Source organism: Chenopodium quinoa, unplaced genomic scaffold, assembly GCF_001683475.1.
Source record: "Chenopodium quinoa cultivar QQ74 unplaced genomic scaffold, ASM168347v1, whole genome shotgun sequence".
Taxonomy (NCBI): domain Eukaryota; kingdom Viridiplantae; phylum Streptophyta; class Magnoliopsida; order Caryophyllales; family Amaranthaceae; genus Chenopodium; species Chenopodium quinoa.
Window position 1 is genome coordinate 5,193,674 of NW_018745024.1, and position 20,319 is coordinate 5,213,992.

At 38.2% G+C, this 20,319-nt stretch overlaps 1 protein-coding gene and 1 long non-coding RNA gene across 2 annotated transcripts; both read left to right on the forward strand.

Moving 5' to 3' along the window:
• Nucleotides 1-7,919: 7,919 nt before the first annotated feature.
• LOC110708355 lies at nt 7,920-8,940 on the forward strand. Its single transcript, XR_002508714.1, has 2 exons — nt 7,920-8,194; nt 8,490-8,940. It is a non-coding gene; the product is annotated as an uncharacterized LOC110708355 (long non-coding RNA).
• Nucleotides 8,941-17,198: 8,258 nt separating this feature from the next.
• LOC110708982 lies at nt 17,199-18,647 on the forward strand. Its single transcript, XM_021887208.1, has 2 exons — nt 17,199-18,097; nt 18,202-18,647. The coding sequence occupies exons 1-2, from the start codon at nt 17,246-17,248 to the stop codon at nt 18,439-18,441; spliced, it is 1,092 nt and encodes a 363-aa protein (XP_021742900.1). The 5' UTR covers nt 17,199-17,245; the 3' UTR covers nt 18,442-18,647.
• Nucleotides 18,648-20,319: the final 1,672 nt, after the last annotated feature.

Here is a 20,319-nt window from a genome sequence, read left to right on the forward strand (position 1 = left end):
CCTCAAGGGAGCCGACTGCTTGTCGGACCGCCTGTAAATACTTGATCATGGCCGGATGGGTTGCTTCGTATTCGCCATTGTACTGACTCACTATCAATTGTGAATCGGAACAGGCGTCTATTTTTCTTGCCCCTGCCGCCTTGCACATGCGGATCCCGGCTAATAAAGCTTCATATTCTGCCTCATTGTTTGAAGCCTGAAAACTGAAGCGTAGAGCATACTCGTACCTGTCGCCCTCTGGCGACTGACATATGACGCCTGCTCCACAACCATTTGAAGTAGAGCTTCCGTCCACATATACCTTCCATACTTGGTCTGGAACTTGAGAGTCAGGAGGACGAGTCATCTCTACAATAAAATCAGCAAAGGCTTGCCCCTTCACTGCTTTTCTAGGCTCGAATGTAACTTCGAGGCTCTGTATTTCTATGGCCCATTTGATCATTCGGCCTGACGACTCCATGATGGTCAGTGGCCGCTTGATAGGTTGGTCTGTATACACGACGACTGCATGTGCCAAAAAGTAGGGCTTCAATTTTTTAACAGCCATGAAGAGTGCAAGACCAAATTTCTCCACTAGGGGATACCTCAACTCGGCATTTTTCAGTACGTGACTGACAAAGTAGACCGGGAGCTGACAACCGTCCCTTTCAGCAAGGAGAACAACGCTTAACGCATGATCAGAGACGGCCAGGTACATGTAGAGAACCTCTTTGGGCAAAGGGCTGACCAGCCTCGGCAAGGAATGCAAGTGAACTTTTAATTTCTGGAAGGCGGCCTCAGCATCCGGCCCCCATTCAAACCTTGCCTTTTTCTTAATTGCCTGGAAAAAGTATAGGCATTTGTCGCCTGATCGGCTTAGAAATCTTCCCAAGGCCGCCAGACAACCTGTTAACTTCTAAACCTCTCGGATGGTACGAGGCGACTGCATGTCAATGACCGCCTGCACCTTCTCAGGGTTCGCCTCTATTCCTCTCTGATTGATAAGGAATCCGAGAAATTTCCCAAACTCAACTCCAAATACACATTTCTTGGGATTGAGCATGACATGGTGCCGCCTGAGTGTGGCGAAAGTTTCTCGGAGGTCCGACAGATGATCTTTCTGAAGTTTAGTCTTGACAATCATATCATCAATGTATGCCTCGACGTTTCTCCCAATCTGATCAAAGAACACAGTGTTTATCATTCGTTGGAAGGTAGCCGGGGCATTCTTAAGACCAAACGGCATGACCGTGTAACAGTATAACCCCTGATCAGTGACGAAGGTCGTCTTCTCCTGATATTTCTTCCATAAAGGAATTTGATGGAAACCAGAATAGGCGTCCATAAAACTCATCAAGGCATGGCCGGCTGTTGAGTCGACCAGGTTATCAATTTTAGGCAGAGGGTAACTGTCTTTGGGGCACGCCTTGTTTAAGTCTGTGTAGTCTACACACATTCGCCAGGTGCCATTCGGCTTTTTAACAAGCACCACATTTGCAACCCAGTCTGGGAAGTAACATTGCCGAATGAACCCTGCATCAAGTAATTTTTTAACTTCGGCGGCTGCCGCCTGACTTCTTTCTTCGCCATGGTTCCGCTTCTTTTGCCGTACTGGCTTCTTTTTCGGATCCACGGCCAGTTTATGTACCGCCAGATCAGGACTAATGCCTGGCATTTCATGGACTTCGAATGCAAAGATGTCCTTGTATTCTTTCAATGGTTTGTGAAAGTTGTCACCAAAGTTTCTCAGAGCAGTCGTCCCAACTTTGACTGTTCGGTCAGGACGTGAGTCGTTTAAGATCAGGTCCGCATGCTCACCAGCCGGCTGAGGGCGGAACTCATCCGGCCGCTCCTCTGCCAATGATTGCTATTTTCTTGCTCCCCACAGACGACGCCAAATGTTTCGGGGTTTTCTGATGTCCTGCGGGAGAGTTACAATTCCGAGACTGGAACCGGACGCCTGTACCTGCAAAATAACGGAGATTCCTGTGAGCTCCGCCTCCAACGCTCAAGTTAGTACCTGATTAAGGAGTAATTAATGCGGAAATTAAAGTGATTAGGTCTCTCTAGGTGAGAGTGATTAACGTAGGTAATCTGCTTTGTTAGCGAGATCAGCCGGTTATTACTGTGTGTAATTAATGTGTTTTTTCCGTAATGTTTCTGTTCTCTTTTTTGTTATCCTTTTTTGTTTTTCTTGCGGCCCCAGTCTGGGATGCCTTTCTCTTTTTGCCGCCTGCTTCTTGAACAGGCGCACTCTCCTTGACATTGTCAAGGTCTGTTTTTTCACCACTTGACCCAGTGGCCATAACAGTGGGCTTGACATCCGAGAGATAGCACTCTCGGGCCATCCTCTGATCTCCCCTTAGGGAGCCGACTGTTCCATTATCCCTCTCAAACTTGAGCAACATAAGAGATGGGATTACAACAGCCTTAGAATTATTCAGGGTAGGTCGACCCAGAATCATGTTGTAGGCCGAGAGTTCCTCTACTACTAGGAACCGGACTACCATGTGTCGTCCTTCCCCTTTTTCGCCCAAGCGGATGGGTAAATCTACTCGTCCCAGTGGGTGGACGACTCCTCCTCCAAACCCTACTAAAGGGTGGGAGGCCGGATGTATGCAATTAGTCTGATATTTCAGTTTCGACAGACATTTGCTACTGATGAGATCTGAGGAGCTTCCGGTATCTTTGAGGATTCGGCCAACTCTCTGGTTGGCCACTTTACATTCAATAACGAGAGGGTCGTCATGCGGCCCCTTACCCCTCCTAGATCTTCTTCAGTGATGACAATCTCAGGAAATGAATATTTGGACGACCGTTCTTGGTGAACGGAATTTATATCTAACCGCCTGATATTGTCTTTGTTGCCCCTAATAGTGGGGCCGCCTCCTGAGAAGCCGCCTGCAATGGTGTAGACGACTGCATCATCTGTATCAGAGCTGTCGGCCTGCTGATTCTTTTTGGCCGACTGCTTTTTTGAGGAAGTGTTCCCCGTAGATTTCTTGACATAAGTGTCATGATCACCTTGCTCAGCCAGGCGGTCTAGGTACCGCATGAGACTGATGCAGTCATTGGTGTGATGACCAACATCATCATGATAAGCACATAATTTATCTTGGTTCCGGTTGTTTGCAGAACCCTTCATGGGGACCGGCTTCTCAATTGAGATCCGTCCCTTGATTTCTTTTAGGATTAACTGGTTATCCTTGTTAAACGCATACTTTGGGGAGAATGGTTTGAATTCTTTTTTCTTTTTCTGGGCCGGCTGTTTAGAGGAATCAGCCGCCCAAACCTCTTTTCTTTTCTCATCTTTGTTTGACGACTGTTTCTGTCGTCCTTCTCTTTTGTCGAACCTTTTCCCGTCCGACTGTTTTATCGTACAAAGATCAGTCGCCTGTATATAGGCTTCTGCTTCAATCAAGGCCTCTTGAAGAGTCGCCACCCTTTTTCGAACCAAATCAAATTTGAAGGTAGACCCGTCTTTGAGACCTCTGAAAAAGTCAGTATAAGCTACCTCATCCGGTAACCCTTGAATCTGTATTCTCATCAGGTTAAACCGCCTGATGTAAGAACGAAGCCCCTCCTTCTCGCCCTGCTGAATTGTTCCCAAATCAAGGGTCGTTTTCTTCGCAGGGATGTTCATGGCGAAGTTGGAGGCAAATAAATAAGCAAGCGTCCTGTAGCTATTTACACAACCAGTCGACAGGTTGCCGAACCATTGCTGTGCGATTCCTTCGAGAGTCGCTGGGAAACACTTGCACCAAGTGGGATCATCCAACCCTTGAAGGTACATCAGGTTGGTGAATGTCATCAGATGGTCTTCTGAGTTAGTAGTGCCGTCATAGGCGCCTACTAGTACATTTTTCACTTTGGCCGGCTGAGCGGCTTCAGTAATTTCCTTGGAGAAGGCCGACGGCTGTTCACCAAGTCTAAGCAACCGTAGCTGCCAGTCCATAGGTTGGACGTTTTTTGCTGCAGGTCCACCAAACGGAGGTGGCTGCAAAAAATACTGTTGTTGCGGCACAAATGGTAAGTTTGGTACCGCCTGGTCGCTATGAAAGCCGGACTGACGGGAGGTGCCGCCTGACTAACTCTCATGATACGACTGAGTATGCCTCATCGAGGCATTTCGCAAACTGTCTTGAAAGTTTGAAGTAGAGGCCGACTCTGACAATCGGTCACTCTTCTTCTGCTCTAGCAGTAGCCGAGCATCTGTGAATGTTTGCTTCGACCCGTCCGCCTGAATATGACGAACAGGTTTCCTATTTCCTGTAGGATAACGGAATTTTGTGAAATCAAGGGCAGGTGGCTCCCGCTTCCTAGATTTAGGATGAGGAGTCGCCTCTCGCCCTTGAACTGGCTTCCTCTTCAGTGAAGTGGAGGGTTTCTTGGTCGACTGCTCCTTGACTGGAGCAGGCGGCTTCTTGTTGATCAACTCTTGAATCTCTCCCTTGAAGTCCCTCATGAAGGTCATGAGTTCGTTCCTTGTGATGGGAGCAGACCCATCAGTCGGCTGTTGCCGAACAGGCGGTGCGCCTGCTGGCTCGCTTCCTGTTTGAAGATGCTCCCGTTCCCTCCTTTCGGTATGACGGGTACGTCGGGCCCTTAGGGTCCCGTCTGAAGCTGTATGAGCTTCAACTTCGAATTCACTTTCGGTATCATGGTCCGACTGAACTTGAGGGTCGTCTAGGGGACGCCTCTTTTCAGGAGTCGGTACAGACTTGGATGCCATCTCAGAAGTACTCTCCCCACAGACGGCGCCAAATGTTTCGGGGTTTTCTGATGTCCTGCGGGAGAGTTACAATTCCGAGACTGGAACCGGACGCCTGTACCTGCAAAATAACGGAGACTCCTGGGAGCTCCGCCTCCAACGGTCAAGTTAGTACTTGATTAAGGAGTAATTAATGCGGAAATTAAAGTGATTAGGTCTCTCTAGGTGAGAGTGTTTAATGTAGGTAATCTGCTTTGTTAGCGAGATCAGCCGGTTATTACTGTGTGTAATTAATGTGTTTCTTCCGTAATGTTTCTGTGTTCTTTTTCTGTCATCCTTTTTTGTTATCTCTCTTAATGAGGATTAAGGGAGGTATTTATAACCTTGGAAAACGTGTCCATCCTAGGTTTAGGTTAACCTAGGGCCGATTGGGCTTCCCTCGGAAGTTGGGCCTGGGTGGCCGGTTTCTCCATTAGGCATGGAGTATGCCACATGTCTTGACATAACAGGTCCAAGGTGGACGAATAAGCGCGTGCCACGTGGGAAGCCATGGTTGTTCCAACTGGGGGACACTTGGCAGGACCTGATTGGTCCACGTGGCGCATTCCGATTGGTGGGAGCAAAATCCCCTAATCAAATTCAACAATAATTTATCCAGAAAATTTATTTGTAACAAAATAACTTAAATTAAATGTAAAGATTATTGAATTGAATTGTATAAAAAAAATCTATAGTAATAGAAACTTAGAAGATATAACGTTTTATATAAGAAAATTAAATTATTAGCTTAGGTAATTAGGTTAGTACCCATATACGAAGTCATATACATTTGTCCATAAATTTTTGACACACTTTGATCGGCATAATATGAAAATTTATTTGAGTTCATTTTACTTTAGGATAATTAGTATTCCTTAATCAACTTTTTAAATATATTTTTAGTGAGTAGTAGGTTTTTTTTTAAATAAAATAATCACGTAAATGTTTAGAACAATTAGATTTAATTTTATAATATATGTTATGTACGAAGTATACTATAACAAAATTATTTTGTTCTTATAAACGTTATGTATAGTTTTAAGATTAATACTCTGTACAAAGTATGCTACCAAAATGATTTTTCTTTAAAATTGATATTGATAATATTATAATAATCTTGGAAAACAATATATTCCAATACCTTTTTTTTTAATCTATCTTAGTATTTTTGTAATTAAAAGTTTCCTAGTATATATAGAATATATGTAAAAAATTTAATTGAGTAATATTGGATTAAATATGTTGTCAAAATGAAAATGACTATTATTATAGGTTATAAAATATATAGATGTCATTAAAATATGGCAAAAAAATTAAAAAGAAAAGGGAAAAAAAAGTGGGAAATTTTTTAACCAGGAAATGACAAGTGTCATTCCTGGTTTCGCCTTTAGTATAAGTTATTGATATATATATATGCCATGCACGGTGATCGTTATAGATTATTAATAGATAAATATTATAATTATAAATTAGACGAGGAATAATAAAAGTATGTGATACGTTAAATTTTAATTGTAGCTTCTAATACACAGTTAAAAATAAAACAGGCAAAAAATCCAAACAATATTTTTTTTTTGTTGTAAAACAGATCACAAAATATTTTTAAGAATATAATTTTTGGTTATAGTTGTCCAATTTTTTGTTTTAGAAAAATTATTTGTGAAATCTTTTTACTTTATATATACTACATTAATATGGAATGTGTACCATAAATAATATTATTTTTTGAAATTGATTTGCTTCCTTAATTAATAGACTTTTTTTATATAAAATAATAATAATAATTAAAGATACATCAGGAGATGATACGTGTTATTGCTGGTGTGTCTTTTAGTGTATAATATTGACTTTATCTTTTTTACTTTTATTTTATTTTAAGTTTAGGAGATAAAAGATTATTACTTTATTTTATTATGGTAAAAATAGAACACTTCATTTTCTTACTTAAATTTACAAATTATGGAATGCATAAAGATTTTAACATTAAATTTTTTGTTTAAATATAATTTTATTAAAAAGGGAATACAAAAAGTAAATATTAAGGGAGGTAACATGTGGCATGTAACTGACTTGTGGTGACATGTAGCATGTTAGTGATTGTGGTTTGTTTTTTTTAAATACTAAGCATAGATAGATTAGTCTTTTCATTAATCTTTCACTATTGGAATTCGGGCAAATAACGATAGTTTTTCTACGACAACTAGAAAAACTGTTGTAATATTTTAATTCTACAATGGTTTTTGTAACTGTCATAACATTATGACTGTTTTTTAAACTATTGCTGAGTTATGACAGTTTTCGGCCAAAAAAATGTTGCAATAGATACTAAAAATAAGGAATTTTTTTACTTTTACCACCAAAAAAATCATAAAATTGTTTTCTACTACCAAAAATTTTAAAAGTTTTTATTTTACCACCAAAAAAATTAAAAATTGTTTTTTACCACCTGTCGTGAAAAATCTAACAGAATATTTTAAATTATTTGATTTTTGTGCGAAACACATCATCTTTAGGGGTTTTGGGGACATTTTGGCCCTTCGAATCCAATTTGAGGTCAGAATTGACAAAGAATGATCTTAAATGCTTCCTTTTGAGTGTTTAAAAACACCTCGGTTTACGTGAACCACGCAAAACGAGGCATTTTCGATCATTTTGTCAATTCTGTCTTCATATTGGACCCGTAGGTCCAAAATGCCTCATCTAAACCTATATGCGCACAAAAATCGAAAAAAAAAAAATTCACCATTAAATTTAACGGTTTTCTTGACGTTAGGTGGTAAAAAACAATTTTTAGAAACTCTTTTAGTGGTGAAATAAAACTTTTAAAATTTTTGGTCGTTAAAAACAATTTCGTTATTTTTTTGGGGGGTAAAAGTAAAAAAAAATAAAAATAAATATAAAAAAAAATTAATAGTTACGATAGATATAAACTGTCACAACTTACGACAGTTTTCAAAACTGTCACAATTTGCAATAGCTAATGGCTGTCTTAGAGTTGATTTTTTTTTTAAATAATGGTATTTAAAACCCACTTCAACAAGCCCACACCAACCCTAATACTCTTCCGCCGTTTCATTTTCTCTCCTCTCTATTTCCCTTCTCATTTTCTCTCTCCTCTCCTCTCTTTTTCTCTGATTCGCTCTCCTCTTCTCCACCTTTTCTTAGTTTCTCTTTTCTCTTTCTCAAATCATCTCCCCTCTTCTTCTTTTCTCTTTCCTCTCTTTTCCAATCCCCTCTTTGTTTCGTTCTTATCCTCCTTCTTTCCACTCTTTCTCGTCCTCCTTTCTTGTGTTAAAAAAAAATGGCGAAGGTGGCTACACAAATTGAAATTTGTGTATTTGAGGTTCGATCAATTTCGTGACGTTGAGGGTTTTTTTTGTCAAATTTGACGATAAAAATTCCAAATCTGGAGATTTTATGGTCGAATTTGACAATCAACACCGAAAAAAGATGAAATTTTCGAAGGTATGTTTAATTTTTTGTATTTTTTGTTTTTGTTAATGTGGTTTTTGTTTATATTCTGATATTCTTTGGTCTAAATTCATTATTTTGTGCTTGTATTGCCTTTTTTTTGTTGTTCATTTGTTTCTTTATTTTCATTTGATTTTCATTTTATTTTCGTTTGAATATGTTATATTTAGTTTATTTTTGTTTAATTTGTTATATTTCGCTTATTTTCTTTTGATTTATTGTGATTTGTGGCTTGTTTATTCGAATTTTGTACAGTCTCGTGAATCTCTGTTTTTTTAATTTTTTGTAGGTTTTTGATGATTTGATGCATATTGTATCTTTGTGTAAGGTGGTGGTGGGAAGGGGGATATAATGGTGGTGCACTGGTGCGAAAGGCTGTTGAGGGAATTGGGGGCAGGGAAGCCTAAGTAAGAGTGGGACAGAGGAAGGGCTTTTTTTTGTGACGGCCAACCGTCGGTAATACCATCTTACGACGATTTTGTTTTCTCTCATAACTTACGACGGTTTTAAACTGCTGTAAAATAATTACAGCGACAAAATAAAAAACTATCGTTGAAATTAGCAAAGCTGTCGTAAAAATTCTTACGACAGTCAAACTGTTGCAAAAATAAAAATTTTACAACAATTCTGACTGTAACAAACAGTTTACGATAGTTGACTGTTGCAACTATTTTTTGTGACAGTTTTTGCTATTTGTTGCAACAAATTTGGATGTCGCAAAATAGCTTATCTTGTAGTGTTATAAGGTTGTGCTTTCTCTCATCTTTCTCCATTGTGTATATATATATATATATATATACGGGACAATTCATATATATATATATACGGGACAATTCATAAATAGACAACAGTGGTGTTTCAACATAAGCAATGACAAAATTAAGAAAAAAAACACTAGAGTATACACATACGAGCACTGCCTCTGTTTATTATTTGCAATGATGTGAAATTCACTAAAATTTAGGTAAATCTTATTTGTGAGTGGTGGAGAAAATAAAGTTGAATATGATGAAAAGAGAAATAAAAAGACATAAAAAGCATATGAAAAATACACTTTAATAATCCCAACTATTGCCGATCTACTTCTAATAATCCCAACTAAAATTATTTTTTTAATAATCGTAACTATACCTCTGAGTTTGCTCCAATGGTCCTAAAAACCGGTTACCTATTGAAAGGGTTTTTTGTAACACCATATGTTACCACATGATTGGCCTAAATATTAAAAAATTAAAAAATATTGAAAACTGATCTAGCCAACCCAACCCACACGTCCAACTGTGAAATCCCAGCTAACCTACACAGACAATCGGCCACCGGCAGGCCACCTCCCTAACCCTCCGAAAATGGTTGATCGGCCCTCCTCACCCCCAAAAAACACACAGCCGATTCACTGAACTCAACCCCCTAAACCACTCTTTCCTTCGCCCCCCCCCCATCGAAAAAATTCAGTGTCAGTCCTTCTCCCTTCTTAAACCCTCAAAACCGCCCAGGGTGCCGAGAATTTGGGGGTTAGGGAAAGGAGGTCACTCGTCTTCAATGGTGAGAAGGTTATTTTTTATAGTCAAATTCAGTGGTTTGGGGTAGGAGTTTTCGACGGTTGAATTATGTGGTTTTGGGGTGGGAATGTGCCGACTATGAAGGTTTTTGGGGTTAGGAGAGGCCGACCGACCATTTATGAGGGTTTAGGAAGATGGTCATTTGTTTTTCGACGAGCTTGGGGTTAACCCTGCGTGTTTTGTTGTGGCGTACGGGGAGGTGGTGGTGATTGTTATGGTTTACAGTTTTTTTTTTAAAATTTGACTAATCACGTGTTGACACGTGTATTGGTTACCTATTACAATAAGTTAATGACTTGGAGTTGACTGATTGAGACCATTGGAGGCAAACTTAGGACATAATTAGGTTTATTAAAAAAATGAACCTTAGCTGAGATTATTAGAAGTAAATCGACAATAGTTGGGATTATTAATATGTATTTTTCCATAAGTGTAAAAGCAAAGAAAAATTTTGCCCTAAATAATATATAGTAACCTTTTAAGCTAATTGTTACAAATAAATTGAAATGGAGATAGGATATGAATTTAATTTTTTTAGCAATCAAATTAAAACTCGTTAAAAAGATAATTAGACTAGACATCCTGAAAGTTTATATATATTTCATTATTTAATAGAATTTAAGTGGTATTTATATAAGTTTTTGTTTACTACATTAATAGAAAAAAGGTTATTTTTAATGGAAATTTTGACAAAAAAATTTTGTCGGAAACACCTTGAATTCTGTCGAAAAACCCGTTTCCAACGGAATTTCCATCGGAAGCGGTTATCGGGAAACATTTTGTAAGAAAAACGACAAAATTCCGTCGTCGGAAGATATTTTCCGGTCCCGGAAAATTCCATTGCAAATTTCCAACGGAAATTTCGTCGGAAAATGCTTCAATCAATTAAAAAAAAAAAACACGCCGCACCACCACCGACTAACCCTTACCTAAGACCACGCCACTCTCCTTAAACTAACACTACTAAACCATATCTAAACCATCCCCACCATTCTCCCCACCCTAACCCTAAACCCGCCTAAGCCCACAGATGCCACAAACCCAGTGCCACCCACAACACGTACACGTAGCAGCCACATGCACCACCAGCACCACTACCCCTACATAAGACCAACATTACCAAAAAAATAATAAAAAATATATATAATAAATTGTAAGAAAAGGGTAAATACCTTATGAAATCTTCAACTTTTGGTTTATATGGTCAAATTCGACCATGAAAACCCCATATCTAGAGTTTTCATGGTCGAATTTGACCTAAAAAAACCATTAATTTGTTTTGTTGTAGTTTAATTAGATCAATCTAGAGTTGTGGACACAACAAACAACATACGTGGTCATGGTTTTCGTAGGCGGTTGATGTTGGTGATTCAGGACGAAGAGAGAGAGAGAGAGAGGGGGGGGAGAAGAAGGAGGAGGACAGAGGGAAAGAAGGAAAAGAAGGAAAAGGAGGAAAAGGAAGAAGACAAGAGAAAGAGGAGGGAGAAGGAGAAGAAGACCGACAAAGATAGAGGAGGGAAGGGGGGTGGAGATGAGAGAGAAAGAGAAGGACAAGATTTAGAAGAATAGAGGAGAGAAAGGGGGAAGATCTGAAGAAAATAAGAGGAGAGAAAAGGGGAAGATCTGAAGAAAATAAGAGGAGATAGAATGAAAATGTGAAGGAGTAGGAGAAAAAATCAGCGGAAATGAAAGGGGGGGGGGTTGGCTGTTTAGGGTTTCAGTGTTTTTATTTTTTTTTTAAAAAAAAAATATTCTGACAGAAATTCCGTCGGAAGTTTTCGACGAATATAAATTCCATCGGAATGTACATATTTTCCGACGAAATTTTTTTCTAGTGGATTTTTTGAATTCGTCGGAAATATCCGACAATTAATAAATTTGTCGAAAATTTTGGTTTTTTCGACGGAATTACGTGTCTGTCGGAACCAATCCATTGAAAACCCACCTAATTCTTGTAGTGTTAGTACATTAATAATTAGATTTTGAAAATTTTGGATGGAGCTAGTGCACACAAATGATCCATTGGGTTTTTGGAGTGATTAGAATTTAGAAATATGGCTCCTGTATATATATTTTTGTGCCAATTCAACCAATAAGATTAATAATTTAGTATGCAAGGTAGACAAAATCTATTCAACAAGTTTAGATATCTAATACAATATGTTCATAATTACAAAACTTATAGAAATTTAGAAATATATAAATAAGCGAAACAAAATAATTTTACGTATGCAAAACATCAAATGTTTAGATATATAATATATAGGAAAATTTGCTCAGAATAACACCATATTTGAGTGGTCTTCTAATAATAGCACAACCTTTTGATTTTTTAAAATAACACCACCTTTCACATGCATTTGCCAAAAATGAAACAAAAAATCAGTAACTTGTTTTACAGGTAACCTTGGAACATGTGTCCCAGTCTGATTGCTCATTTTTTTTTTGATAAAAATAAACCCTTAAAAACCTAATAATTTTTTTTTTTAAAAAAAAAAACTAGAAAATAAAAATCAAATAAACCCCCCTTCCCACATCTCAGCTCTCCTGCCCACCCGTTTTCACCGGCATCCACCTTCCCACACCAAAACTTCCCACCTGAAACCACCCTATCCCCGGACCCTTTCCCAGTTTCTGGCACCCCCTCTCCTACCCGACCCCTTTTCCGACACCCCCTCCCTTTCCCAACCCCCTTTTTGGCACCCCCTCCCTTTCCCGACCCCTTTTATGGCACCCCCTCCCCTTCTCGACCCCTTTCCAGCCCCGCCCCCCCTCCATTCCTCTTTCCCGATTTCAGCCCCCTCTCTTCATTGTTCCCGATACCAGTCTCCCTCCCTTTCCCTTAGCAAATTTCGAACCCCCTCTTTTTATCTACCCCGATTTCGAGCCTCTCTCCTCTAAATAAAGGTAATTTCGATTGGTTAGGCTTTTGAGGAGGTGGTTTTTGGGAAGGAGAAAGGTAGTAGGTGGTCGAAAATGAGGAAGGGAAGGGAGGGTCATGCACCGAATATTGAGATAGAGAGGGTGGTGTTTTTCGGTGAACTGGGGGCTGGCCATGGGCAAAAAAGGGCTGGGTTGGGAGGCTGGTGTTTTTCGGTGAATTAGGGGGTTGGGCTGTGGAGGAGGGGGCTGGTTTTGGTTTTTTTAAAAAAAAAAAAAATTTAAGGTTTGTTTTAATTTTTTTATGTTTTTCTTTTATTTTTTAAAATATTTTTTAAAAAATTAACCAATGAGATTGTGACACGTGTCTCATGTAGTTACCAACCGTTTTTGTACCACTTTTGGCAAATGCAAGGGAAAATTGGTGTTATTTTGGAATAATCAAAAGGTCGTGTTATTATTGGAAGATTGCCCAAAGGTGGTGTTATTATGGACAATTTTTTTTGTAATTTATATTGTACATAATTCTAAATTTTGTAAAATGATTAACAATACATAGATTTACAAAATAAATAAATTTTCATAAGAAACATATCACATGTCAAATTATAATTAAGATTTTCAAGTTCCGAAATATAAATCAATAAAATATTTATTTATAAGAAACGTATCATATGTTCATATTTCTGACAAAAAAAAGTTCAAAATAACAAAATATATCCAAATACAAAATTGTTCTTAGCAAAATACACAAATATCATACAAACTCAAGTATTGGTTAAATTTAACTAGCTAGATCAAAATCATACATCTTAAATAATTTTGCCCAAATATCATGTACACTCAAGCATCAACTTAAATTTAAGTTGATGAAAAATAACCACCTAATACAAATGTTTTTAATGATTTTCAAGAAAGAAAAAAAAAAAGAAAAAAAGAAACTGATGAAGGTAATATTCTCACAGAAATAGTGATGGTGTTAAAGTAAGGAAAATTATGTAGTGATGGTGTGGTATGAAGTAAAGAAAGAAGAATCAATTCTCTCATTTTGGGGGTAATAGTTACACTAGAGGGAGGGTGGGTAACTATTACCCTCATCGTTAGGGGCGAAGCCAGGATTTTCAAGTCTTGGGGGCCGGACTTGTTAAACAACAGGTTGATGGGAAAAAAAATGTACTAGTATTTTATTGTTACAAAAATACTTTAGTTGAATCGTATTTTTTGTTTGATTTGCTTCTAAAGTCTGAACAATGATAAAAACAAGAGTAGAATCTCAATTCTCAAAATATGATGCAGATTTTCTGTCATTAAGTTTATTTGTAGCTTAAGTCTTTATCAAAAAAACAAGTGAGTGATGGGATTTGAACCCAGGCTCCTTGGGACACTACCTACCTAATATGACAAGCTTCATTTGTTGTATCATATGTGTCTTCATTACTATATATAATAACTTTAAGGTTTTTTTAGATTTTAACACCTGATAAAAACAGAAAAATTGATATTAACACCTCCAAAAAAAAAAATTATTTTAACACCTCTTAAAAAAATTTAAATTGGAAGTTACCACTAGATAACGGATTCCGTGACGACAAAAGTCTATGGGCCCCAGCATTTGGTTTTACCTCCAATTTTCACCTAACAGAATACGAATGTTCTTCCTTCATTGAATACTCACCCAACTTCTTCATTCAATTCTCTCTGAATCTTCATCAAATCAAACAAATATTCAAAGGGCAAAATTTAAACCTAATTTTGTGTGGTTGAGGACCAAAGCTAGGTGTCAACATTGCAGAAGAACAACTCAGCAGGTGTTCGTCATCTTCATCAAGCAAAAAGGGGCAAACGTTGTTGGAGATCTTACAAAGACAGTCGGAAGATTCCAAAGAAGGTATTTTTTTTTTATCATCTTTGATTGTGGTGCTGGTTGATGTCAAAATTGCAATTATATGCTGAATTAGGTTACTTTTGGTAGAAGAGCATGAAACCCTTGACAATTCAATTGACTATGCAAATTAGGTTAATTATTTAATTGACTTTGCGAATTAGGGTAATTGAATTATTTAATTGAGATTAGAGGTTATTTACAGTGGTTTATTCTTAATTAATTCATGGAGTACTTGAATTGAGTTTGAATTGTTTATGCAAAAATGTTGGAATTGCTGCCTTTGCACTGCAAGTTAGATAATTAGGGTAGATTTGTTTATTCTCTTAGTGTCATTGCGCATGTTATCATATAATGTTCAATTATTGAATGGGTTTTAATATATGTTTTCCTTTTTGACTGGTGGGTAGATAATGGGGGACAATGATGGCAAGGTTGACATTTGTCTTAGAGTTGGAGGTGCATTTGTTCCAAAAAGAGTAAGCAAAGATAGGCAGCTTCTCGTTTGGTGTGGTGGGTGGTGTTATTGGAAATGGAAAGTTGAAGTGTCTAAGATGGATGTGCATTTGATTAGGACAGCTGCTATTCATGGGTTTGTTCAAGGGGATATCCCTGTTCCTATGCATTACAATTGTTGGTATAGGGAGAAGGGGAAAACTTTTAACACTGGGAAAAGGGAGCTAGTTAATAGTGAAGATATTAAGGGTCTTTTGGAGACAGCAAATGGTGAAGGGTATGTAGAAGTATTTGTAACAGTACCAACTACTACTAAGCCCACAAGTGAGGCCCAACCCAATCCACCAAAGGCAAATAAAAAGGGCAAGAAGGGCACCACTGATACTACTGTCAGTGTGACAAGGAGCCCTGGGTTTAGTAAGGCAGAGAAAGGAAAAGAGAAAGTAGCTGAAGTGGTAACTGAGAAGGGTAGGTTGAAAGGGAAAGGGTCATCAAAGGCAAAAGCTCTGAAGTTTAATGAGCTTGAGGATGTTGACTCTGAGTACTCAAGTGAAGATTTAAGTGATGAGGACTTGGGTTGGGAACCTGGTGAGGAAGAATATGATGAAGGGGATGAGGAATGGTATATTGAAGGGTCACAGGATATTTTGGACAAGGTGAACAAAAGCTTGAAGAAAGGGCTGGGAAGTGAAATAGAGGAAGGTGTTCCCCTGAAAAATAAGAGGTCAGAGCTTAGAGAAGACCTGGATGTTGGAGATCTGCATCTGAATCCAGAGAATGAAGGAGATTCAGATGAATCAAGGAGTTTGTGTGGTTCTGATGAAGAAGAGGACACTGCTCCATGGTTCAATGCTGCTGTTGACTTTGAGAACCCTATTCAGTTGAAAGTAAATCTGAAGTTCAGCAATGCACAAGTGCTAAGGAGGGCACTTAGACTTCATGCAGTTCAAAACAGGTATGAGTTCTACTTTTTGCATAATGACAGTACTAGGATTACAACACAATGTAGGTATAGGTGTGATTGTGAGTTCAACACTTACACTTGTAGAATGCCTGCTTGTACATGTGTGGGGGGAGTGAAGTGTCAATTCAAGGTCTTTGCTTCAAAACTTGTTAAGCAGCAAACTTGGCAAATCAAAACCCTCAGATTGAAACACACTTGTTTAAGAGTGAGGAAGAACAGGATTCTTATTGCTGAGTATATAGCACAGAGGTATTTGGAGGAGTTTAGGAGTAACCCTAGCTTGAGAATTAAGGAGATTAGGGCTAAGATTATGAATTATTTGGGTATTGAAGTGACTTATTTTAAGGCATGGGTAGCAAGGTGTAGGGCAAAGTTAATTATATTTGGTTCTGCTAGGGAGCAGTATGCAAAGGTGTGGGATTATGGGAAAGCTGTGATGAAGTACAACCCTGGTTCTGGGTGTAATATTGTTGTTGATGGTATTGATAGGCCAGAACCACCCTTGTTTCTCAGAATGTTCATCTATTTAAGACCTCTGAGAGATGGTTTTGCAAGAGGTTGTAGGCCACTTATTGGGGTGGATGGTTGTCACCTCAAAGGTGCCTACCCTGGGCAGATTTTGGTGGCAGTGGCTAAAGATGGGAACAACAATTTGTTCCCCCTAGCCTGGGCCACAGTGGAGGTGGAAAACAAGGAAACTTGGGGTTGGTTCTTAGAATCTCTAATGGCTATGTTCACACATGACCAAGGAGCTGGGCTAACCATCATGTCTGATAGGCAAAAGGTAATACTACCTTACTTTTTTCTTCCAAAACTTTTATTCATGTGTAAGTGATTGAGTTTCTTCTAATTTGGTGCATTGATGTTTGCCTTTTTTAGGGATTGATTGAAGCAATGGCTGATGTTATTCCCAAAGCAGACCATAGGTTTTGTGTTAGGCATATTTGGGCCAACTTTAAGCTCAAATTCACTGGAGCAACATTTAAGGAGCTTTTTTGGAGTGCTGCTAGGGCTAACACTATTGTAAGTGAATTTGTTCCCTTTGATGTGCTAAGTTTTCCATTCGCAGTACTTGTTAGATTGTGTAATGACAATACATGTTTAGTTTTACATGTTTAGTGCTGTGTTTGATAATGCATGTATTACATATATGTTTACTGACTTGAGTAGTTGTTATGTGTGGTTTAATATGTATGTAGTTGGCCGTTTGAGTATTTGTTTGATTGTATATGTATGCATTTGTCAGTTTGAGTGTTTTTCTGATTGTATATGTATGTATTTGTCAGTTTGAGTATGAGATAGCCATGGAGTCTATAAAATTTCTTGATGAAGCTGCATATGAGTACTTAGTGACTATTCCTCCCAAGCATTGGTGTAGACATGCTTTTCCACCTACTGCCAAGTCCAACATGTTGTTGAACAACATGTGTGAGACTTTCAATGCAGTAATCAGGCCTGCAAGAGATAAACCAATCCTCACCCAAATGGAATGGATGAGGAGGTATATAATGAACAGGAATAATGAAAAGTGGGAGGATGCCAAAGATATACATAGTAACTTAGTGCCATATGTCAGGCATGTTCTGCATAGGATAGATTTTGTGGCTAGGGGGTGTGTGGTACAGCCATCAAGGGACAACACATATGAAGTGCAGCTTAAGGATGACCAAGTGTTGGTTGACTTGGAGAAAGAAACATGCACATGTTACCATTGGGAACTAACTGGGATACCTTGTGTTCATGCTTATGCATGCATGCTAGATATGAGGGGTGACATAGAGGCTTATGTTGACCCATACTACACAATGGAAACATACAGAGCTGCTTATGAACCAATTGTCCTCCCAATGCCAGGTCCCAAACACTGGGAGAAAGTCAAAATGAGAGAACCATTACCCCCTGCATTTAAAGTGCAGCCAGGCAGACCAAAAAGCAAGAAAAGGAAGCTTGAGCCAGGGGAATGTTCAACTGCAAGTAGCTCAATAAAGAGGAAGAAGCAATGCAAACACTGTTGGGGTTTTGGGCATTATGCCAAGACCTGCAAACTACCTCCAGCACCAGCAACAGAGCTGGTAAAGGCAGTAGGCAGACCCCCCTTGAATACACCTTGGATGGTAGAGGAGAGAAAAAAGAAAGAGCTCAGGGCTGCAAAAAAGGTAACCCAAATCAACCTCAACTTTCTTACTCTTTTTTTTGGTACATTTTCAATCCTATAATACATGTCATTAACTATTCCATTTTGACACAACATGTGTGATAGGCTGCAACAGAGGCAGGAGTTGGAAGACAACCTACCTCAACCCAACCAACCTCCAGTCAATCAAAAACAAAGAAGAGGGCTATCTCCAGTCAACCTAGCCCAAGTCAGCCAAACCCAAAGAAAGAGCCTCCAACCAAGGCAAGAACCCCCTCAAGTCAGCCTGCAGCACAACCAGCTCAGCAAACAGGTGTTGTGACAAGGGGCAAGATGCAGACCTTCAAGATGAACCTCACCCAGTGAATTCATGTGTCTAATTAGTGAACAGTGTTTATCAGTGAACAATTTGTTAGTTTTATGTATGATTTGGTAGATTTCCTATGGGTTTGATTACCATATGACATTTTAAAACTTGTATTTCTGATTTGCATTGCTTTAAGGCAGTATAAAGTAAGCTTCTTTTGTCAAACTACTTTTGAAGTGCTTACTTATTTTGCCAATGAAAAAAGGGAGCTAGTTTCACAGCTTTTATAATCTTCAATTCCTTTAGCAATGTTAAAGCATTTTAAAAAAACAACAACTCAGTCAATGCAAATATCATTGAAACCATTCTCATAACAACTCAAGCCAATACAAAATATTTAAATTTAGGTTCCATAACTTAATTGATACTAATACAAGTTAACCACCCCTACCCATTATTAAAACAACAAACATTGACAAACTAATACAAATTGTAATGCCCAACCAACCAAAATAGTTCATTGAAGTTGTCTTCCCTGCACTGCACTCCCTGTTCATTCTGTTCCTGTCACCTTTTAAGGCCTTGCATATAATCTTCAAATTATCAACTTCATTTAGTAGGCACCTCCTTTGACCACTGATTTCATCAACTTCCCTTTTCAATTCATTGACTTCACCCTTTAGCAGCTTCTTATCCAATAAGAGGTTGTTAATAACCCCTGTTTTCCAATCTGTCCCAACAGGTTGATCAACCCACTCGAAAGATTTGCAGCCCCTTGTTTCTGTGATTGGATCATAAAACTTACAAGCTCTAAACTTCCTCCCTGGATTCTCCCTTGTCCAGCTAGTTAGCTTGCCCATTGGCACACCACAGTTGCATTTCTTTTCATTAGAAGGGGAAGAGCTAACAAACGCCATAATCTGCATCACTTTGAGAACAACAATTACATATACACATTTAATCATCAACGAATTAACATTGTTAACAACAATTTTCAATTTTAATGAACTAATACAAAAAGCCCCAAATTTCAATTTCTGATAAACCCTAGTTTTGTAATTGGGCAATTTCATGCATACATAACACAATCTAAGTATCAATTCCAGTACAAAACAATCCTAATTAATAAACCTAATGAATTTATTACATAATTAACAGACAACTAACCTAAATTTACCCAATTTGATTCAACATAATTCGTTGCATTCGTATAAACCCAAATACCTGTTTCAGTAGCTTCAATGTCTTCCACGAACTAAAATAAAACCAATTAATCCAGTAATTTTGGTTAATTTGAAGCAAATCGAACTGTTTCAAACAAAAATTAGGTTAAAATAGAGGAGAATTGGGGAGAATCGTGCATATATAGAGGGAATTCAAAAAACCAAACTATCCGTTAGAATGGGACCCAGTAACAGTTCCGTCAACTGAACTATGATTTTGGTGGTAACTTCCAATTTAATTTTTTTAAGAGGTGTTAAAATAAATTTTTTTTTTTGGAGGTGTTAATATCAATTTTTCCGTTTTTATCAGGTGTTAAAATCTAAAAAAACCTAACTTTAATGGGGGGCAAGAGTTAATAATCAAGGGCCGCAAATCTGGGCCGGGGAGGCCGGGCCTCCTCTAGCCCCCGTCCTTTCGCCCTTGCTCATCATGAGGGTCTCATCTCTCTCTTCTCTTCATGGTACAAGTACCTTATTTTATTTTAAATACCTTGTCTTCTACAATAATATCTCTGATTAGTTAAGTTTTTTTCAAGTTTGTCTTATATTATCCCATCATACATTACACCCAATCCAAGCATGACCTATTGTAAGTCTTATGGAAGATATTGGTACTAAATAATGGTATATGTAGATCGAAAATTGGAAATCATCAGAGCGCAAAACAGAAGAAGAGAAAGCAACAAAATATAGGATAAGGCAAGATATCTACTA

Bases quoted from the DNA above. Each gene is read 5' to 3' on its own strand.
- LOC110708982 (XM_021887208.1), top strand. From the start codon at position 17,246: ATGGAGTCTATAAAATTTCTTGATGAAGCTGCATATGAGTACTTAGTG. The intron at 18,098-18,201 runs GTAACCCAAATC...CATGTGTGATAG, and splicing joins AGCTCAGGGCTGCAAAAAAG to GCTGCAACAGAGGCAGGAGT.